The following is a 22,855-nucleotide window of genomic DNA, read 5'->3' on the forward strand; positions in this document are numbered from 1 at the left end:
GGAAGAGGCATGGGAACCTGGGCAGGGCATGTGGCCCCAGGCTGGGGCCGGGGGGCTGCGGGCTCACCTTGCTTGGCGGAGTCGGAGAGGCGCTCGAAGCGTTGGCAGCACAGCTGCTGGTGGCTCTCGGCGGGGCGGACCTCCCGGTTCCTGGTGCGCGCCTTGTCCAGCGCCTTGTTGGCATTCTCGTAGTCGGCCAGTGCCCGCAGCCGCCGGTACAGCAGGTCCTAGGACCACGGGCACAGGGTCACTGCTTCCCTGTCCTGGCTTCCAGGCCTGAGCGTTGCTCTGGGGCTGCCTCTCACCTTTGCTGCCTGTGAGTCGCGCATGTAATACCTCAGCATGTCTGACAGCTTCAGGTCCTCGTCGGAAGCCACTCGGCCCTCCAGCTTCTGCATCAGAAAGGTGGGCACTGGGAAGGGAGCTTGTCAGAGGGGCAGCTAAGGGGTGGGAGGCACCGTTTCATGTAAATATCCAACAAAGAGGCCTTAGGTAACTGTTCCAGGTCAGGCCTGGTGTTGAGGGGCGCAGGCCAGGGAAGGCTTCACAGAGGAAGTGGGATCTAATCTGGATCTCAGGGACTAAGTAAGAGCCAGACAGGGAGCCGAGGGCTTGGCAGCTGTGCAAACGCGGCTATGTGTTCAGGGAACCTTTAGTTCAGGGAGGGCACCTGGGCAAAGCAGGGAAGGGAGGCAGTGGCTGGAGCACAAGAGGCTGAAAGTGGAAGCTCAGGACTTTGGGAGCTTCCAGAAGGGGCAGGGTCTCTGAAGGGCCTTGAGCAGGGAAGAGATGCAGTCCAATAGACGTTTTAGGAAGACAGCAACACTCCAGTGACTTCTTGGGGAAGAGTGGGGGATGTGTGTACCCAGGCAGTGTGCTGGCAGCTGGGTGCAGCCTGCCAGAGATTTGGGCACATCCTTGTGCCTCCCAACTCTCCCCTGCTGCACACACGCATGTACACGCGTGCGCACCCCCCCCCCCCCACACACACGAAGCTGGATCCTTGTCTTCAGCCCAGCTCTCGTTAAACTAGTCTGGAGTGTGAGCCCAACTTGCCACTGGGCCCAAGTTATCACTGAACCCAGGATGATCCTGGAGCTCTTCCCTCTGCTAGGACTCATCTTCCCTGCAAAGATCACCAGGAAAGCTTTTGAGCACAGAAGGCAGTACTCACCCTCAGCCTTTCAAAGAGCTCTGCCAATTTGAGGAAGCTCCTAGGAAGTAGTAGGGAGGAGTTAGGGTAGGGGGCTGAGGAACAGCCCAAAGCCTATCTGTCTCAGCCCCTCCTTGAGAGTCTCCCTCTCGCCTTTCCCTCCCAACACCCTCCCCCAACAGGAGAGCCTACACCTCCCACCTAGAGCTGACAGTAGACATCTACAGAGTGACCCCTCATGGGAAGACATGGTATTACAGGCATAGGGAGAGGGTAGGGGTGGAGGGAGTCCTCACGTCCTTAGCTGGTTGACTTCCTGTGTTCCCAGACTGCTCAGCGCAGCTGAGATAGGGATATAATCATCTGCCAGGCCTGTTGGGGGAACAGCCCCCATCAGAGCCCCTACATCTGCACGTCAAGCCCTGGTGCCTGTGGCCACAGACAAACAAGGCATGCCCTGCTCTCTTCTCTCCCCCAAGGAGTTGAACCACTGGGGAGAGGGGCTGTGGGATCCAGGACCCCTTGGACCTTGCGTACACTTGTGGGCACGCATGACGCGGTCGGCCCGCAGGCAGGCATCTCGGATACGGGTGTGATACTCCAACAGGAAGGTCCTCTCATGCTCAAAGAAGTCATCCACCTCCTAAGGGAGCCAGGCAGGACCCCATTTACACTGGGTCACCAAGGAGCTTGGCAGCACAGGCACGCAGGGTTGGCAAAATCTCCTTCCAATCCAGGCCAGGCCCCACCAGTGGCTTCCTTCCCACACCCAGCCTGAGCCTCAATCCGTACTGTGGACTTGAGGTGCTGGATTGAATCTGGAGAGGAGCTCCAGGGGTTACCTTGAGCCCTGACATGCCCGTGATGAGGGCTTCATCCGCAGACTTCACGATATTCCTCAGAAACCCTCCGAGGAGCTCCTTCCTGTTCTTCCCCCGGACACTCAGCTGAGGCACACAGGGAGGGTATGATGCTGGGGTGGGCGTTCTCACCTCCCATGCCGAGTCACAAGCCACTCACGGAGCTGTGACACAGGCTTGGGCCCACTGGGGCCCCTTCTCCAGCCCTGCCACCCCTGGGTGCCTCCCCACCCAAGCTAGACTCCGGCCCCAGGGCCAGGGATTCGGCCCAGCTCACATCCTGTCCATATTCCAAAAACACAAAGAAGTTGTGGTCTCGACGCAGGGTGGGGTGGGCCGCCAGGCGCTGTAGAAAGACTTCGTGCATCGCAACTGTCTTCTTAAAGATGGCCAGGTACTCCCTGCGAGAGTGGCAGCGGCTCACGGGCCCTCCTCAGCCCCCATCATCCTGCCTGCCCCCTTTCTGGGGTCAGAGGTCAGGGTCTCTAGACATTCATGGGGGGATAGCTGGCGAAGATAGCTGGGGAGGGCTGGGAAAGGAGGGGGCACTCACGCTTCCAGCTCCTGCTTCATCTTGGCAAACTCTTCCCGAGTGACAGAGCTGTCCCCCTCGCCCAATTTCTGTAGCTTTTCCCTTGAAGCCTCAAAGTCTGGCCTCGGAGGGGCTGGGGGGATCTGCTCAAAGGAGGGACGGAGCTAGGAGACCTCTCACTGCCGAGACGGCCGCCATAGCCTTTGGTCCTCACCCAAGTGCTCTGCCTGTCCCTCCCAGCCCCTGCCCGGCCCCTCCTCACGATGAGGCCGGCGTACTCCTCGTTCTCCACATAGGCGTCATGCAGCCAGATGAACTCCTCGTGCTGCCGCACGACTGAGAACTCGGTCTGGGCGAAGTGAGGGAGGCAGCTCTGGAAGCAGGAAGGCCGTCTGAGGTACCCTCTCTGCCCCAAGCCCTGCCTCAGCAAGTCTCCTGGGCACCCACTTTTGGGCCCCCCTCATCCCACATCCCAGGGAGGACCAAGTTAGAGCTCAGGTGTGCGTGATTTCATTTAGAATCGTGGATGGGGATGATTAGGACTCGGGGCCTCAGGAAGAGGCACCCAGAGCCTAGTTAAGATGCTTGCTTTCCAGGAAGGGCTGAGGGCAAGTGCCAGGTGGAGGAACAGTGCCCACAGGCTGTGTTGGCACGTGCCTACCATCCCTGGGGGATGCCTCCTGCGGGCAGCCACCAGGACCTTTCCTCGAGCCCCGCACTGCCTCACCTTGGTTTGAACAGTGAATTTCACCTTGTCCCGCTCACTCACTGCGTCAGAGATCTCCACCTGTAAGGAGCTGTCTCCCTGCAGATCCACCGATGCACAGGAAGGCTGCGGAGGAGGGGAGGTCTCTGGCCTAGCTGAGCATGGCCCCTTTGCCCTTCCTCACCCTGCAGGCCTTCTGGTCCACCTGCAGAACCCTCTTTAGCAGCACTGCTTCAGCAATGCCCCAGGTCACCAGAGAGGGGTCCTGATAAGGCACTGACCTGAGCTTTGCAACTGCCAAAACATTTTAACCCTCCCATCCTTGGAGGCAGGCAGAAAGCTTCCCATTTGACAGATATTGAAGCTGAGACAACCAGAGATGGCGGCCCATTTGCAGCTGGTCTAGTGATGTCTCCTTCCCGGATGGAGATCCCTGCATCTGTCCCCTCCGCCTGGCTGTCCGGCATGAAGGAATTGACCCTGAGGTCACTGGTCACTGTTTACAGGGTTATCTCTACATGGTTTCTCCCTCTTTTTTTTTTTTTTTTTTTTTTTTTGATAGTGTCTTGCTCTGTCACCCAGGTTGGAGTGCAGTGCCGTGAGGGGAAGTAAATTGTCTAAGGTTATGCAGCTGCAAAGCGACGGTGCCAGGTCGAAACCCAGTTGTTGTTTTTGTTTGTTTGCTTGCTTTTTTTAGATGGAGTCTTACGCTGCCCAGGCTGGAGTGCAGTGGAGCGATCTCCGCTCACTGCAACCTCCATCTCCCGGGTTCAAGCGATTCTCCTGCCTCAGCCTCCCAAATAGCTGGGACCACAGGCGTGCACCACCATGCCCAGCTAACTTTTGTATTTTTAGTAGAGATGGGGTTTCACCACGTTGGTCAGGCTGGTCTCAAACTCCTGACCTCAAGTGATCCACCTGCCTCGGCCTCCCAAAGTCCTGGGATTACAGGCATGAGCCACTGTGCCCAGCAAAACCCAGTTTCTTAATTTCCAACCCCATGTACTTTCTCAGTTACTTGCCCACCCCTTCCCCAGTCGGCTACTCAGGCATCCCTTAACCAGGGCTTCAAGTGAGTTGGGTGAGACAGTTTCACCTCTTTTGGGGGGGGGTTGCCAAAACCATTCCATTTACTACTTTTGATGCCAAGAGGCAACAGCTTACATGCAAAGCACGTGTATTTCTTCAAGTGAAAAGATCAACAAGACACCAAGCTACTAGCTCATTCTTGCATTGAGTTATTCAATATGTATTTATTTATTTTTGAGATAGGGTCTCGCTCTGTCACTCAGGCTGTAATGCAGTGGTGCCATCATAGCTCACTGCAGCCTCCAACTCCTGGGCTCAAGTGATCCTCCTGCCTCTGCCTCCCAGGTACCTGGGACTACAGGCATGTACCACCATGCCAAGTTTTTTTTGTGTTTTTTTTTTTTTTTTTTTTTTTAGAAACAGGGTCTTGCTCTGTTGCCCAGGCTGGTCTCAAACTCCTGGGCTCAAGCAATCCTCCCACCTCAGCCTCCCAAAGGGCCGGAAGCAATATGCATTTATTGAATACCTACTGTGTCCACACCATAGTGCCAAGTGATATTAGGGGGAAGAGAAGAGGCTTAAGAATCACTCTGCCTTTCAGCATTGCTCACCAGTATACAAGAGGCACCTGTCCCACCTCTCAATCTGGAGGCCTCCTCACTCTCTCCTCTCTCTGATTTTGGCACACTTTGGAGATGGTCCCTGAGATGGGGCTTGGTGATATGTGGGTCCAGAAACAGGCAAGACCTTGCCTGATGGTGGCCCATCTGCAGCTGGTCTAGTGATGTCTCCTTCCCGGATGGAGATCCCTGTATCTGTCCCCTCCGCCTGGCTGTCCGGCATGAAGGAATTGACCCTGAGGTCACTGGTCACTGTTTACAGGGTTATCTCTACATGGTTTCTCCCTCTTTTTTTTTTTGATAGTGTCTTGCTCTGTCACCCAGGTTGGAGTGCGGTGCTGTGATCTCGGCTCACTGCAAACTCTGCCTCCCGAGTTCAAGAGATTCTCTTGCCTCAGCCTCCTGAGTAGCTGGGATTACAGGCGCGTGCCACCACTCCCACCTAAATTTTGCTCGAGCCCAGGAGTCTGAGACCAGCCTGGGCAACATGGTGAGACACCCTTCAACGCCCACCTCCACAAAAAAACTTTAAAAATTAGCTGGGCGTGGTGGCACATGCCTATGGTTCCAGCTACTTGGGGGGCTGAGGTGGGAAGACTGAGCTTGGGAGGTGCAGGCTGCGGTGAGCCAGGATCTTGCCACTGCACTCCAACCTAGGTGACAGAGTGAGGAACTGTCTAAAGAAAACAAAAAAAACAAAAACAAAAAAAACTAAAGCTAATTTTTTTTTTTTAATGGAGTTTCGCTCTTGTTCCCCAGGCTGGAGTGCAATGGTGCAATCTTGGCTCACTGCAACCTCAGCCTCCCCGGTTCAAGCAATTCTCCTGCCTCAGCCTCCCGAGTAGCTGGGATTACAGGCATCCACCACCACGCCTGGCTAATTTTGTATTTTTAGTAGACATGGGGTTTCTCCATGTTGAGGCTGGTCTCGAACTCCTGACCTCAGGTGATCTGCCCGCCTCCACCTCCCAAAGTGCTGGGATTACAGGCGTGAGCCACCGTGCCCAGCCTGGCCTATTCTTGTCTTTTTTTTTTTTTTTTTTTTTTCCCCTTTTGTGGAGAACAGGGTCTTGCTATATTACCCAGGCAGGTCTTGAACTCCTGGGCTCAAGCTATCCTCCCGCCTCTGCCTCCCTGAGAGCTGGGATTACAGGCGTGAGCCACCGCGCCCGGCCAGGCCTGGCCTATTCTTTTTTTTGAGACGAAGTCTCACTCTGTCACCCAGGTTGGAGTGCAGTGACGTGATCTCAACTCACTGCAACCTCTACCACCCAGGCTCATGGGATTCTCCTGCTTCAGCCTCCTGAGTAGCTGGGATTACAGGCGCACACCACCACTTCCAGCTAATTTTTGTATTTTAGCAGAGACGGGGTTTCACCATGTTGGCCAGGCTGGTCTTGAACTCCTGACCTCAGGTGATCCACCCGCCTTGGCCGCCCAAAGAGCTGGGATTACAGGTGTGAGCCACTGAACCCAGCCTATTCTGGCCTGCCTATTCTTGAACTTCACAGAAATGCAGTTATGCATTGTGTATTCTTTTGTGCCCCTGTTCTTTAGAGAGCTCTCTCTATGTTGTTGAGTGGAGAAGTAGTTGTTTTCATTGCTGTGTCTTATTTCATTACATGATTATATCATAATGCATGTATCTACTGTTGATTATCATTTGGATTATTTCAAGTTTTTGGCTATTATGAATAAAGCTGCCATGAACAATTCTTTTTTTTTTTTTTTTGAGACGGAGTTTTGCTCTTGTTACCCAGGCTGGAGTGCAACGGCGAGATCTCAGCTCACTGCAACCTCCGCCTCCTGGGTTCAAGCAATTCTCCTGCCTCAGCTTCCCGAGTAGCTGGGATTACAAACACGCGCCACCATGCCTGGCTAATTTTTTGCATTTTTAGTAGAAACAAGGTTTCATTACGTTAGCCAGGCTGGTCTCAAACTCCTGACCTCAGGTGATCCACCCGCCTCGGCCTCCCAAGGTGTTGGGATTATAGGCGTAAGCCACCGCGCCCGGCCGACTTTATTTATTTATTTATTTATTTATTTATTTATTTATTGAGACAGAGTCTCGCTCTGTCACCCAGGCAGGAGTGTAGTGACGCGATCTTAGCTCACGGCAACCTCCACCTCCCAGGTTCAAGTGATTCTTCTCAGCCTCCTGAGTAGCTGGGGTTACAGGCGCCTGCCACCATGCCTAGATAATTTTTGTAATTTAGTAGAGACGGGGTTTTGCCATGTTGGCCAGGCTGCTCTTGAACTCCTGACCTCAAGTGATTCGCCTGCTTCGGCCTCCCAAAGCGCTAGCATTACAGGTGTAAGCCACCGCATCCAGCCATCTTTTGAGGACTTTTGACCTAAGTCCCCATTTCTGTTGGGTATGAGAAGTGCTTGTTCACAGGGAAGGCATATTATATGTTTAAAACACTTTAGTAAATACTGCCAAACAATTTTCTAAGGTGACTAAACCAATGTACACTGCCAGCAGCACTGTGTATGAAAGTTCCAGTTGCACTACATCCTTGCCAATACTTAAGAGTTGTTAGTCATTTTATCTTTCTCTCGCTCTCTCTCTCTTTTTTTTTTTTTAAAGAAATGGGGTCCCACTAGTGTTGTCCAGGCTGGCCTTGAACTGGGCTCAGGCAATCCTCTGGAGTAGCTGAAAGTTGCTTTTGTGTACACGTATCAATTGACCGATTAAGTATGATAAACTTTGGACTCTCTGTTCCATTGGTCTATGTTTGTCCTTATGATAATATCTCACTGGCCTGATTACTGTAATCTGACAGGTGAGACTGGAAATCAGACAGTGTAAGGCCTCCACCTTTATTCTTTTTTTTCAAAATCATTTTAGCAATTATAGGTCCTTTACATTTCTACACATACTCAGCTTGTTAATTTCTACCCCTAAAAAACGTACTGGGATTTTTATTGTGATTGCATCGAATATACAGATCAGTCTGGGCACAAACCACTGTGACGGCTCGGAATTGTTAGTCTTTTTTACTTCCACCCTGTTAGTCAAGGCATGGTAATTGTGCATGGGAGTGTAACTGGTATTACCTGGTGAGGAATGATGTTGAGCGGCATTTTCTGTATTTATCAGTCATCTGCATATCTTCTTTTGTAAAGTGCCTGTTCAGTTCTCTGATTCTTTCCAGCCACCTCTTTGAAAGATCAGATTATCTGTTTTTCAGTAATTTGTAGGAACTCAGTTCCTGGGGACAAGTCCATTGTTGATTATACATTTTGTCAGTATCTTTTCCTAGTCTATAGTTTGCCTTTGACTCTCTTAATGGTTCAAATGTTACAAGCTCAACATAAGAGTCCTTTATTTCTATGGTTAAGGCTTTTTATGTCCTGTTGAAGAAATCTTTGCCTACCCCAAGGTCATGAAGATATTCTATTTATTTTTCTAGAGGTATTACAGTTTAAGCTTACACTTGAGTCTATAATCCATTTTCTTTTTTCTTTTTTTTTTTGAGACAGGGTCTTGCTCTGTCGCCCAGGCTGGAGTGCAAATGATTCTCTTGCCTCAGCCTCCTGAGTAGCTGCGATTACAGGCGCCCGCCACAACGCCCAGCTAATTTCTGTATTTTTAGTAGAGATGGGGTTTCACTCTTTTGGCCAGGCTGGTCTCAAACTCCTGACCTCAAGTGATCCACCCTCCTTGGCCTCCCAAAGTGCTGGTATTACATGTGTGAGCCACCCCACCTGGCTATGATCTATTTTCAATTCATTCTCTTCATTTTAATTTTAATTTCTTTCTTTCTTTCTTTTTTTTTGAGATGGAGTTTCACTCTTGTTGCTCAGGCTAGAGTGCAATGGCAGATCTCAGTTCATTGCAACCTCGGCCTCCCAGGTTCAAGCAATTCTCCTGCCTCAGCCTCCTGAGTAGCTCAGATTACAGGTGCCCACCACCACGCCCAGCTCATTTTTGTATTTTTAGTAGAGATGGAGTTTCACTATGTTGGCCAGGCTGGTCTCGAACTCCTGACGTCAGGCGATCCACCTGCCTTGTTCTTCCAAAGTGCTGGGATTACAGGCATCAGCCACCGTGCCTGGCCTAATTTTAATTTATTGAGATGGAGTCTCGCTTTGTCACCCAGGCTGGAGTGCAGTGGCGTGATCTTGGCTCACTGCAGCCTCCGCCTCCTGGGTTCACACGATTCTCTTGCCTCAGCCTCCCAAGTAGCTGGGATTACAGGTGTGCACCACACGCCTGGCTAATTTTTGTATTTTTAGTAGAGATGGGGTTTCACCATGTTGGCCAGGCTGGTCTCAAACTCCTGACCTCATATGATCCACCTGCCTCAACCTCCCAAAGTGCTGGGATTACAGGCATGAGCCACCACGCCTGGCGATTTTCAATTTGTTTTGAATATGCAGTGTGAGGTATGGGTTGTGATTCATTGTGCCATGTGGCCAGCTATTTGAGCACTATTTGTTATAAACATTTTCCTTTTGCTATTGAATTGCTTTGGTGTACACATATCAATTGACCTATTAAAAGTGACAGGCCGGGCGCGGTGGCTCATGCCTGTAATCCCAGCACTTTGGAAGGCTGAGGTGGATGGATCACGAGATCAGGAGATTGAGACCATCCTGGCTAACACGGTGAAACCTCGTCTCTACTAAAAATACAAAAAAAAAATTAGCCAGGTGCGGTGGTGGGCGCCTGTAGGGCCAGCTACTCGGGAGGCTGAGGCAGGAGAATGGCATGAACCCGGGAGGTGGAGCTTGCAGTCAGCCAAGATCTTGCCACTGCAATCTAGCCTGGGTGACAGCATGAGACTCCGTCTCAAAAAAAAAAAAAAAAAAAAAGAGTGTCACTCTTTGGACTCTCTGCTATGTTCCATTGCTCTAAATGTTTATCCTTATGATAATATCTCACTGTCTTGATTACCGTAACTTGACAGGCGAGACTTGAAATCACATAGTGCAAAGCCTCCAACTTTATCCTTTCTTTTCAAAATAATTTTGGCTATTATAAGTCCTTTACATGGCCGGGCGCGGTGGCTCAAGCCTGTAATCCCAGCACTTTGGGAGGCCGAGACGGGCGGATCACAAGGTCAGGAGATCGAGACCATCCTCGCTAACACGGTGAAACCCCGTCTCTACTAAAAAATGCAAAAAAACTAGCCGGGCGGGTTGGCGGGCGCCTGTAGTCCCAGCTACTCGGGAGGCTGAGGTAGGAGAATGGCGTAAACCTGGGAGGCGGAGCTTGCAGTGAGCTGAGATCCGGCCACTGCACCCCAGCCTGGGCGACAGAGCAAGACTCCGTCTCAAAAAAAAAAAAAATAAATAAATAAGTCCTTTACATTTCTTTTTTTTTTTTTTTTTTTTTTGAGACGGAGTCTCACGCTGTTGCCCAGGCTGGAGTGCAGTGGCGCGATCTCGGCTCACTGCAAGCTCCGCCTCCTGGGTTCACACCATTCTCCTGCCTCAGCCTCCTGAGTAGCTGGGACTACAGGCGCCCGCCACCGCGCCCGGCTAATTTTTTGTATTTTTAGTAGAGACGGGGTTTCACTGTGGTCTCGATCTCCTGACCTTGTGATCCGCCCGCCTCGGCCTCCCAAAGTGCTGGGATTACAGGCTTGAGCCACCGCGCCCGGCCTAGTCCTTTACATTTCTACAGATATTCTGCTTGTTAATTTCTACCCCTAAAAAACGTACTGGGATTTTGATTGTGATTATATCAAATATATAGATCAATCTGGGAAGACTAGATCTCTTTGTAATTTTATAATTTATAATTTTTAATCTTCCAATCTAAAAACATGTAATATCTTTCCAATGATTTAGGTCATCTTTAATGTTTTGTAGTTTTCTGTGTAAAGGTCTTGCATGTCTTCTGTGAGATTTATTCCTAGGTATTTGATGATTCTCTTTTTTCTTTGCTTTTTATTTTTATTTTATTTATTTATTTTTTTGAGACAGAGTCTTGTTCTTGTTGCCCAGGCCAGAGTGCGATGGCATGGTCTCGACTCACTGCAACCTCTGCCTCCTGGGTTCAAGCGATTCTCCTGCCTCAGCCTCCCAAGCAGCTGGGATTATAGGCGCCCTTTCTTTGCTTTTTAAATTATATTTTTAAAAGTTTCATCTTCTAATTGTATACAGAAAAACAATAGGCTGGGCATGGTGGCTCATGCCTGTGAACCCAGCACTTTGGAAGGCTGAGGCAGGAGAATCACTTGAGCCAAGGAGTTCAAGGCCAACCAGGGCAACATGGCGAAACCCCATGTCTACAAAAAAATACAAAAATTAGCCTGGTGTGGTGGCAAAGACATGTAGTCCCAGCTACTTAGGAGGCTGAGGCAGGAGGATCACTTGAGCCCAGAAGGTCAAGGCTGCAGTGAGCCATGATCACACCATCACACACTGCACTCCAGCCTGGATGACAGTGCGGGTCCCTGCCTCAAAACAAAAAAAAAAAAAAAAAAAAAAAAAAAGAAGAAAGGAAAAAAGGCCGGGCGAGGTGGCTCATGCACTTTGGGAAGCCAAGGCTGGTGGATCACCTGAGGTCAGGAGTTTGAGACCAGCCTGGTCAACATGGTGAAACCCCGTCTCTACTAAAAACACAAAAATTAGCCAAGTGTGGTGGGGGGGCGCTTGTAATCCCAGCTACTCAGGAGGCTGAGGCAGGAAAAACCCTTGAACCCGGAGGCAGAGGTTGTGGTAAGCCGAGATCGCCCCATTGCACTCCAGCCTGGGTGACAAGAGTGAAACTCCATCTCAAAAAAAAAGGAAGAACAAAAGAAAAAAAATCATACATTTTTATATATTTACTTTGTGTCCACGCAAATTTACTTGTTAATTTTAATAAATTTTTTAACTATCTTGCTGAACTCACTCACTTATTAATTTAATTGTTTGTGGATCCTTTTTTTTTTTTTTTGAGACAGGGTCTTGCTCTGTCATCCAGGATGGAGTGTGGTAATGCCACCTTGGCTCATGGCAGCCTTGAACTTCCAGGCTCAAGGGATCCTCCCACTTCAGCCTCCTGAGTAGCTGGGACTACAGGCATCTGCCACCATGCCTGGATAATTTTTGTATTTTTCGTAGAGATAGGGTCTCACTATGTTGCCCAGGTTTGTCTCGAACTCCTGGGCTCAAGAGATCTCCTAAATTAGGCCTCCCAAAGTGCAGGGATTACAGGTCTGAGCCACCTTCCTGGCCAGTTCTTTTGGATTTCCTACATATATAGTCCTATAATCTAAAATGATGACAGTTTTAGTTCTTCCTTTCCAACCTTTATTTCTTTTTACCACCTTATTATACTCGCCAGGACCTCCAGTACAATGTAGAAGTGATATGATGACATGTTCCTAATCTCAGAGGGACTGCATTTAAAATTTAACCCCAAAGTGTTTTTAGATATATATTTTTTAATCAAGGGTATCTTAATGAAGCTTAATGGAACTCCCTGCTATGCCTAATTTGATGAGAGTATTGATTTTTATCAATCGTTTTTCCCTTGATTGAGATAATCATATGGATGTTCTTGTCATCTGTTTATGTGCTGAATTTCATTTGATTGATTTGCAAATGTTAAACTACCTTGCATTCCTGGAAGAAGGCCTTGTTCATGAAGTGTTATCCTTTTGTATATTGCTTATTCAGCTTGATAATTTTTTTTTTTTTTTGAGACAGGGTCTTGCTCTGTCACCCAGGCTGGAGTGCAGTGGTGTGATTATGGTTCACCGTAGGCTCAAACTCCAGGGCTCAAGCAATCTTCCTGCCTCAGTCTTCCAAAGTGCTGGGACTATAAGCATGAGCCACTGTGGCCAGCCTCAACCTTTTTCTTTTTTTAATTTTTGAGACGGAGTCTCACTCTGTTGCCCAGGCTAGAGTGCAGTGTTTATGATCACAGCTCATTGCAGCCTCAACCTGCTGAGCTCAAGTGATCCTCCTGCCTCAGCCTTCCAAGGAGCTGGGACTACAGGCATGTGCCACCATGCCTGGCTAATTTTTTTTTTTTTTTTTTTTTTTTGAGACAGAGTCTCACTCTGTCACCCACGCTGGAGCGCAGTGGCACGATCTCGGCTCACTGCAAACTCTGCCTCCCAGGTTCACGCCATTCTCCTGCCTCAGCCTCCCGAGTAGCTGGGACTACAGGCGCCCGCCACCACACCCAGCTAATTTTTTGTATTTTTAGTAGAGACGGGGTTTCATCGTGTTAGCCAGGATGGTCTCGATCTCCTGACCTCATGATCTACCCGCCTTGGCCTCCCAAAGTGCTGGGATTACAGGCATGAGCCACCACGCCCGGCCAACACCTGGCTAATTCTCAATTTTTCTGTAGACATGGGGGTCTCTCTATGTTGCCCAGGCTGGTCTTGAACTCCGGGGTTCAAGCAATCCTCCTGCTTCAGCCTCCCAAAGTGCTAGGATTATAATCATGAGCCACTATGCCTGGCCCCCAGCTGCAACTTGATATTTTATGATTTTTGCATCTATGTTCATGAGAGATATTAACGTGTATTTTTCCTTTCTTGTAATGTTCCTAACAATTTTTTTATTGTGATAAAATATACATAATATAAAATTTACCATTTTAATCATTTTTTTTTTTTTTTTGAGACGGATCCTCACTCTGTTGCCCAACTAGAGTGCAGTGGTACAATCTTGGCTCACTGCAACCTCTGCCTCCTGGGTTCAAGTGATTCTCGTGCCTCAGCCTGCAGAGTAGCTGGCATTACAGGCACCCGCCACCATGCCCAGCTAATTTTTGTATTTTTAGTAGAGATGGGGTTTCGCATGTTGGCCAGGCTGGTCTTGAACTCCTGACCTCAGGTGATCCACCTGCTTCAACCTCCCAAAATGTTGGGATTACAGGTGTGAGCCACCGTGCCCCCCCATTTTAACCATTCTTTTTTTTTTTTTTTTTTTTTGAGACGGAGTCTCGTTCTGTCGCCCAGGCTGGAGTGCAGTGGCGCGATCTCGGCTCACTGCAAGCTCCGCCTCCCAGGTTCACGCCATTCTCCTGCCTCAGCCTCCCGAGTAGCTGGGACTACAGGCGCCCGCCACCTCGCCCGGCTAATTTTTTTGTATTTTTAGTAGAGACGGGGTTTCATTGTGTTAGCCAGGATGGTCTCGATCTCCTGACCTCGTGATCCGCCCGTCTCGGCCTCCCAAAGTGCTGGGATTACAGGCTTGAGCCACCGCGCCCGGCCTAACCATTCTTAAGCACACAATTCAGTGGCATTAAGTGCATTCACATTGTTGTGCAATCCTCACCATCTGTATCTCCTCTTGACAGATATTAGTATCAAGGTTATGCTGTCCTCCTAAAATGAGACAGAAACTGTGCCTTCTGTTTTTTGGAATAATTTATATAAAAATGATATTTTCCCCCGTAATGTTTTGAAGAATTTACATGTGATTTTATTTGTGCTAGAAAGATATTTTTGGAAATATTTTAAATTACAGATTAAATGTCTATAATATGTATAGGACTACATAGATTTTATATTCTTGCTTCAGGTTTGGTAAGTTGCCTTTTTCAATAAATTTGTCCATTGCATCTAAATTACCTAATTTGTTTGCCAAAAACTTGTTCATATCTACTCCTTTTTTTGTCTGTAGTATTTCTAGTGATGTCGCCTTTATAATTCCTGAGAATGGTAATTAGTATTCTTCTCCTTCCTCTCCATCTCTCTCCTGCTCTCTCAATCTCTCTTTTGTCAGTCTTGCTAGTTTATTAATTTTATTAACATTTTCATAAAACCACTTTTGGCATTATTGATTTATTTTCCCTATTGGTATGTTTATTTTCTATTTGTTGACTTCTTCTTTTTTTTTTTTTTTTTTTTTTGGTTTGTTTGTTTAGTAGAGAGGAGGTCTCACTATGTTGCCCTGGCTGGTCTCAAACTCCTACTCTCAAGTGATCCTCCCCTTTTCACATTGCCCTCCCAAAGGGCTGGGATTACAGGCGTGAGACACTACAACCGGCCTTTGTTGATTTGTGTGCTTATCCTCTTATTCTTCTATTTTCTTAGGGTTTAACTTGCTCTTCTTTTTCTGACTTGTTGAGAATGAATGTATCATTAATTTCTCAGCCTTTCTTGTTTTCTTTAATTTTTTTTTTTTTTTTTTTTTTTTTTTTTTTTTTTTTTTTTTTTTTTTTTTTGGAGACAGAGTCTCACTCTGTTGCCTAAGCTGGAGTGCAGTGGCACAATTTCGGCTTACTGCAACCTCCACCACCCAGGTTCAAGCGATTCTCCTGCCTCAGCCTCTAGAGTAGCTGGGACTACAGGCGTGTGCCACCACGCCCAGCTAATTTTTTTTTTTTTTTTTTTTTTAATACGGAGTCTCGCTCTGTCTCCCAGGCTGGAGTGCAGTGGCGCGATCTCCGCTCACTGCAAGCTCCGTCGTTTCCCGGGTTCACACCATTCTCCTGCCTCAGCCTCCTGAGAAGCTGGGACTATAGGAGCCTGCCACCACGCCCAGATAATTTTTTGTATTTTTAGTAGAGACGGGGTTTCACAATGTTCGCCAGGATGGTCTCGATCTCCTGACCTTGTGATCCGACCGTCTTGGCCTCCCAAAGTGCTGGGATTACAGGCATGAGCCACCGTGCCTGGCCATTTTTTTTTTTTTTTTTCCCGAGACGGAGTCTCGCTCTGTCGCCCAGGCTGGAGTGCAGTGGCCGGATCTCAGCTCATTGCAAGCTCCGCCTCCTGGGTTTACGCCATTCTCCTGCCTCAGCCTCCCGAGTAGCTGGGACTACAGGCGCCCGCCACCTCGCCCGGCTAGTTTTTTGTATTTTTTTTAGTAGAGACGGGGTTTCACCGTGTTAGCCAGGATGGTCTCGATCTCCTGACCTCGTGATCCGCCCGTCTCGGCCTCCCAAAGTGCTGGGATTACAGGCTTGAGCCACCGCGCCCGGCCTTTTTTTGTATTTTTAATAGAGACGGTGTTTCACCGTGGTGGCCAGGCTAGTCCTGACCTCAGATGATCCACCTGAGCCTCAGCTGCTGCTGCTTTTTTTTTTTTTTTGGAGACAGAGATCTCGCTCTGTCTCCCAGGCTGGAGTGCAGTGGCGCGATCTCTACTTACTGCGAGCTCTGCCTCCCGGGTTCACGCCATTCTCCTGCCTCAGCCTCCCAAATAGCTGGGACTACAGGTGCCCGCCACCACGCCTGGCTAATTTTTTTGTATTTTTAGTAGACATGGGGTTTCACCATGTTAGCCAGGATGGTCTCAATCTCCTGACCTTGTGATCTGCCCACCTCAGCCTCCCAAAGTGCTGGGATTACAGGCGTGAGCCACTGCACCAGGCCCACCTCAGCTTCTTAAAGTGCTGGAATTACAGGCATGATCCACCACGCCCGGCCAAAATTTTTTTTTTTTTTAGTTACTTATTTTCCAGCTGGATGCGGTGGCTCACGCTATAATCCCAGCACTTTGGGAGGCCGAGGCTAATGGATCACCTAAGGTCAGGAGTTCAAGACCAGCCTGGCCAACATGGTGAAACACTGTCTCTACTAAAAATACAAAAAAATTAGCCAGGTGTGGTGGCGCACAGCTGTAGTTCAGCTACCTGGGAGACTGAGGCAAGAGAATCGCTTAAACTTGGGAGGTGGAGGTTGCAATGAGTTGAAATTACACCACTGCACTCCAGCCTGGGCAAGGAAGTAAGACTCCCTCTCAAAAAAAAAAAAAAATAATAATAATTACTTATTTTCTTTAGTGTTGTATACTCAAGGCTTTCTTCTTTTCTTTTTTTCTTTTTCTTTTTTTTTTTTTTGAGATGGAGTCTTGCTCTGTCGCCCAGGCTGGAGTGCAGTGCTGAGATCTCAGCTTGCTGCAAGCTCCGCCTCCCAAGTTCATGCCATTCTCCTACCTCAGCCTCCCGAGTTGCTGGGACTACAGGCGCCCGCCACCATGCCCGGCTAAGTTTTTATATTTTTAATAGAGATGGGGTTTCACTGTGTTAGCCAGGATGGTGTCGATCTCCTGACCTCGTGATCCGCCCGCCTCAGCCTCCCAAAGGGTTGGGATTATAGGCGTGAGCCACCGCACCCAGCCGGCTTTCTTCTTTTCTAAAATATGCATGTAGTGGTATACATCTCCCTCTGGAAACTGTGTATCTTATGAGTTTTGATATGTCATATTTTTATAATCATCAATTTAAAAATATTTTCTAATTTCCATTATAATTTCTTCTTTGACCTATGGGTTATCTAGAAGCATGTTGCTTAATTTCCAATAGTTTGGAATCTAGTTATGTTTTTGTTTTGATTCCACATTAATTCTGGGTCAGAGTGTACAATCTATATGATTTCAGTCTTTTAAAATTTATTTATACTTGCATTATAGCTCAAGGTATCATTTATTTTGGTAAATGTTTCACGTGCATTTGAAACAATATATTTTCTGCAGTTGTTGGGTACACAGCTCTACATAAGTCAATTAGATCAAGTTGATTAATCATGTTATTTAAATCTTCTAAATCCTTACTGATATTTTTGTCTGCTTGTTGTAACAGTTGTTGAGAATTGTGTTAAAATTTCTAACTGGGCTGGGCATGGTGACTCATGCCTATAATTCTAGCACTTTGGGAGGCCAAGGTGGGAGGATCACTTGAACTTAGGAATTGGAGACCAGCTTGGCCAACATAAAAGACCCCATTTCTAAAAAAAAAAAATACAATTACTTACTATTTAATTGTAGGTTTGCCTATTATTCCTTTTAGTTCTGTCATCTTTTATTTTGCATATTTTGATGCTATATTATTAGGTTCATATAAATTTAGGATTATTTTTCTGTGGAATGAAATCTTTCATCATTATAAAATGTCCCTTTTTATTTTATTTTATTTATTTTTTGAGATGGAGTCTCACTCTGTTGCCCAGGCTGGAGTGCAGTGGCTGGATCTCAGCTCACTGCAAGCTCCGCCTCCCTGGTTTATGCCATTCTCCTGCCTCAGCCTCCTGAGTAGCTGGGACTACAGGAGCCCACCACCTCACCCAGCTAGTTTTTTGAATTTTTTTTAGTAGAGATGGGGTTTCACCGTGTTAGCCAGGATGGTCTCGATCTCCTGACCTCGTGATCTGCCCATCTCAGCCTCCCAAAGTGCTGGGATTACAGGCTTGAGCCACCGCCCCCGGCCAAAATGTCCCTCTTTATTTCCCTTTTCTTCCTCCCTTCCTTCCTTCCTTCCTCCCTCCCCTCCTCTCCCCTCCCCTCCCTCCCTCCCTCCCTCCCTTCCTTCCTTCCTTCCTTCTTTCCTTCCTTTGACAGAGTTTCACTCTCATCACCCAGGCTGGAGTGAAATGGCGTGATGTTGACTCACTGTAACCTCTGCATCCCAGGTTCCAGTGATTCTCCTGCCTCAGCCTCCCGAGTAGCTGGGATTACAGGTGCCTGCCACGACGCCTGGCTAATTTTTGTATTTTTAGTAGAGACAGGGCTTCACCACGTTGGCCAGGCTGGTCTCAAACTCCTGACCTCAGGTGATCTACCCACCTTGGCCTCTCAAAGTGCTGGCATTACAGGCATGAGCCACTGCACCCGGCCATCCTTCTTTATTTCTAGTATTCTCTTTCTTTCTTTCTCTCTTTCTTTCTTTCTTTCTTTCTTTCTTTCTTTCTTTCTTTCTTTCTTTCTTTTCTTTCTTTCTTTCTTTCTTTCTTCTTCTTCTTCTTTCTTCTTCTTCTTCTTCTTCTTCTTCTTCTTCTTCTTCTTCTTCTTCTTCTTCTTCTTCTTCTTCCTCCTTCTTCTTCTTCTTTCTTCTTCTTCTTCCTCTTCCTCTTCTTTCTTCCTCTTCTTTCCTCCTCCTCCTCTTCCTTCTTCTTCTTCTTTTTTCTTCTTTTTTGAGAGAGAGAGTCTTGCCCTGTTGCCCAGGATGGAGTGCAGTGGCGTGATTTTGGCTCACTGGAACCTCCACCTCCTGGGCTCAAGACATTCTCCTGCCTCAGCCTCCTGAGTAGCAGGGATTACAGGTGCATGCCACCAGGCCCAGCTAATTTTTGTATTTTTAGTAGAGATGGGGTTCCACTGTGTTGGCCAGGCTGCTCTCGAACTCCTGACCTCAAGTGATCAGCCTAACTTGACCTCCCAAAGTGCTGGGATTACAGGTGTGAGCCACTGGGCCTGACCCTTTTCTTTTTTTTTTTTTTTTTTTAAAGACAAGGTCGGCCGGGCGCGGTGGCTCAAGCCTGTAATCCCAGCACTTTGGGAGGCCGAGACGGGTGGATCACGAGGTCAGGAGATCGAGACCATCCTGGCTAACACGGTGAAACCCCATCTCTACTAAAAAAAATACAAAAAACTAGCCGGGCGAGGTGGCGGGCGCCTGTAGTCCCAGCTACTCGGGAGGCTGAGGCAGGAGAATGGCGTGAACCCGGGAGGCGGAGCTTGCAGTGAGCTGAGATCTGGCCACTGCACTCCAGCCTGGGCGACAGAGCGAGACTCTGTCTCAAAAAAAAAAAAAAAAAAAGACAAGGTCTTACTCTGTGTCCCAGGTTGGAGTGCAGGGACACAATCATAGCTCACTGTAACCTCAAACAATCCTGAGCTCAAGCAATTCTCCCACCTCTGCCTCCCACATAGCTGGGACCACAGGTGTGCATCACTATGCCCAGCTCTCACCCATTTATGTCAACCTTTCTGTGTCCTTATATTTAAAATACGTATCTTTTAACAGACTCTAGTTGTTTTTTTTTCCAAAATACAATCTGACGATGTTTTTTTTATATTGGAGAATTTAGTCCATTCATAATTATTGTAATTACTGATGTAGCAGGCTAGCAACTTGTCACCTTGCTTGTTGCTTTCTCTTTGTCCCATCTGTTTTTATTCCTGTATTTTTTCTTTCTTGTCTTCTTTTGAATTATTTAAATAGTATTTTATATTATTTCTTTTATTTATTTATTTTATTTTATTTTTTAAATTTAACTTTAAGTTCTGGGATACATGTACAGAATGTGCAGGTTTGTTACATAGGTATACATATGCCATGGTGGTTTGCTGCACCTATCAACCCGTCATCTAGATTTTAAGCCCCACATGTATTAGGTATTTGTCCTAATGCTGTCCCTCCCCTTGCCCCTCAGTCCCCCACAGGCCCCAGTGTGTGTTGTTCCCCTCCCTGTGTCCATGTGTTCTCATTATTCAACTCCCACTTATGAGTAAGAACATGTGGTATTTGGTTTTCTGTTCCTGTATTAGTGTGCTGAGAATGATGGCTTCCAGATTCATCTACGTCCCTGGAAAGGACATGATATCATTCTTTTTTATGGCTACATAATATTCCATGGTGTATATGTGCCACATTTTCTTTATCCAGTCTATCATTGATGGGCATTTGGGTTGGTTCCAAGTCTTTCCTGTTGTAAGTAGTGTTGCAACAAACATATGTGTGCACGTATCTTTATAGTAGAATTATTTATAATCCTTTGGGTTTATTTATTTATTTTTGAGACAGAGTCTCGATCTGTTGCCCAGGCTGGAGTTCAATGGCGTGATCTCGTTTCACTGCAACCTTTGCCTCCCGGGTTCAAGTGATTCTCCTGTCTCAGACTCCCAAGCAATTGTGATTACAGGCGCACACCACTATGTCTGGCCAATTTTCTGGATTTTTAGTAGAGATGGGGTTTCACCATGTTGGCCAGGCTAGTCTCAAATTCCTGACCGCAAGTGATTTGCCTGCTTTGGCCTCCCAGAGTGCTGCGATTACAGGCTTGAGCCACCATGCTTGGCTAGTATTTTATATTATTTCATTTTCTCCTCTATTATATTTTTGTTTATATATTCTTTTAATGTCTCTATATTTAAAGGAAGATCTTAGAGAAGGCAATACCTAACCTAGAGGATAAGTATTGGTAGTGAACTTTCAGAGAGTATGGCTCCTGCAAAGGCTGGGGGGTGCATCCATCTGTTCAATAGCTCAGCACATCCTCAGAACATACAGCAATAATAATATAACAGTAATAATAATATAATGGCTAACGCTTATGTTGGCCCTTACAATATGCTAGGCACGACTCTAACCATTTCATATATATGCCCTAAGCATTTTATATATGTTAACTCCTTTAACCATGAAGATGAACATAGATAAACATTGAAGCAGACCATTCTGTTCCATGCTTTGTGTCTCTCAGCCCCTCTTGTCCCTCCAAACCACTTGAACCTTGCTCCTCATTTCTTGGCTTCTCTGACACTCCCAAGGCAGCCTCTCCCACTTGCCCCAGAACCCAAACACATGCAGTTTGGCTAACTGGTGCAGCAGGTTCCCTAGTCCCCAGCCTCCTTCCTGCTGCCTTAGTATTTCTGCTCTGACCTACACTGCTTGGTAGCTGCTTGAGGGAGATGGGCCTCAAAGGTGAACCACAGCTGCTCCATCCTCATCCTTAGCCATGGCCCACTGTGCATATGCCTCCATCTCCCAAAAGGGTGCACCTCTCCATGCTCTAACCATCCTTGGCACAACGTGGATACTCAACTCTTTGCTGAATGAAGTCAAAAGGAAGAAATAGTCTTATGATTATATGAACTCAGAACACAAATGAAGCCATTAGGGCTGAACAGGATTCTCTCGCCTTGGGAAAGGAGAAGAGGATGCCAGCCTCTGCTCAATCCCTAACATCCTGCCCTTCTCCCCGCCCCCACCTCCCACCCCCTACCCCCATCAAGCCAGCATGAGTTGGTCCTGGGGAGGGTAAGAGTGACAGTGACGGTCCCTTTCCATCTGTCAGGACAAAGGCAAAACCCCGCCTCCCTTGGCATCCTCATCAGTCCCCACACAGGTGCCACAGAGGCTACCCACTCCCTTGCTCAAGTCTCCCTTCTCTCACTTGCACAGACACACACATACACACAGAGACACATGGGCACACACACACGCAGACACGCGAGACAAACACAGACACAGGCACACACAGACATATAGAAACACACACAGATACACAGACACACCAACACACAGACACACAGACATGGACACACACAGATACACAGAGACACACGGACACAAACACACACAGACACACAGACACACCCACAGACACATGCAAACACACAGATCCAGAAATACACACACACACACACACAGACACACGCAGACCATACTCACACACACACAGACACCCACAGAGATACACACAGAGACACACACACAGACATAAAGATGCACGCAGACCATACACACACACACACACACTCAGACACAAAGAGACACAGACATGCGCAGACACACACAGACACATGCATGCACAGACACACACACACATGCACACGTGCACACACACAGACCATACACACAGACACACAGAGACACAAAGACACACGCATACCATACACAGACACAGACACACACACACAGACATGCGCACACACACACAGACCCACACGGACGCACACGTGCACACACACAGACACACGTAGGCCATACACAGACACGCAGACACACAGACACACAAAGAGACACACAGAGACACACAGACACAAAGACATACACAGATACACACAGACACACACAGACATATGCAGACACATCGACATACACACACACAGACACACAGAGACACACACATGCAGACTATACACACACACACACACACACAAACACACAGAGACAGCCAACCACACACACAGACATACACACACCACCGCATGATTGGGCATCACGGGCTCTCATGGAGAGAGGGGAGGCTGGGGGTGGGGGTGTTCTTCATCCTTTCTCTACCTTGCCCTCCTTCCCAGCCTCCGCATGCGTCTCCATCGCTCTCCTGGGCTGCAGCACACACGGCTTCAGCGTCCGGCCACTGCCTGCGTGCTCCCGCAGGTCGTCCCCGTAACTCGCCCAAGGAACCGACCGAGTGAGTGTGCTCTCAGCTGACGAGGACGCTCTCCCCCGCCCGGCCAAGGAGTCGCCTGGAGTCGGGGGCGGTTCCCACCGCCTTTCCCTCAGCCGCGCCTTTCGATTGGGTACCGGGGCACCGTGCGTGA

General features: G+C 48.0%; 1 protein-coding gene and 1 long non-coding RNA gene across 6 annotated transcripts in view; both read right to left on the bottom strand.

Annotated features, from left to right (window-relative positions):
• The window catches only part of SNX32 (sorting nexin 32), a 24,709-nt gene extending 1,957 nt beyond the window's left edge, over positions 1–22,752 (bottom strand). For 3 of the 5 annotated variants that reach the window (XM_028833223.2, XM_077962411.1, XM_015113675.3), the window contains exons 1-11: positions 22,593–22,752; positions 3,273–3,377; positions 2,808–2,918; positions 2,567–2,688; positions 2,291–2,414; positions 1,996–2,100; positions 1,691–1,796; positions 1,450–1,525; positions 1,175–1,214; positions 306–392; positions 68–227 (exon numbers count right to left, since the gene is read on the bottom strand). In XM_028833223.2, the coding sequence (XP_028689056.1) occupies positions 68–227; positions 306–392; positions 1,175–1,214; positions 1,450–1,525; positions 1,691–1,796; positions 1,996–2,100; positions 2,291–2,414; positions 2,567–2,688; positions 2,808–2,918; positions 3,273–3,377; positions 22,593–22,628 (1,072 nt within the window). In that variant the 5' untranslated portion in view covers positions 22,629–22,752. The remainder of the gene's footprint in view (positions 1–67; positions 228–305; positions 393–1,174; positions 1,215–1,449; positions 1,526–1,690; positions 1,797–1,995; positions 2,101–2,290; positions 2,415–2,566; positions 2,689–2,807; positions 2,919–3,272; positions 3,378–22,592) is intronic. The other 2 variants (XM_077962412.1, XM_028833225.2) reach the window with 2 other exon arrangements.
• Positions 7,472–17,469, bottom strand: LOC144334126 (uncharacterized). The gene is made up of 3 exons (XR_013403578.1): positions 17,075–17,469; positions 8,864–9,191; positions 7,472–8,517 (listed from the first exon to the last, which is right to left on the bottom strand). It is a non-coding gene; the product is annotated as an uncharacterized LOC144334126 (long non-coding RNA).
• Positions 22,753–22,855: the final 103 nt, after the last annotated feature.

Source organism: Macaca mulatta, chromosome 14 (assembly GCF_049350105.2).
Source record: "Macaca mulatta isolate MMU2019108-1 chromosome 14, T2T-MMU8v2.0, whole genome shotgun sequence".
Taxonomy (NCBI): domain Eukaryota; kingdom Metazoa; phylum Chordata; class Mammalia; order Primates; family Cercopithecidae; genus Macaca; species Macaca mulatta.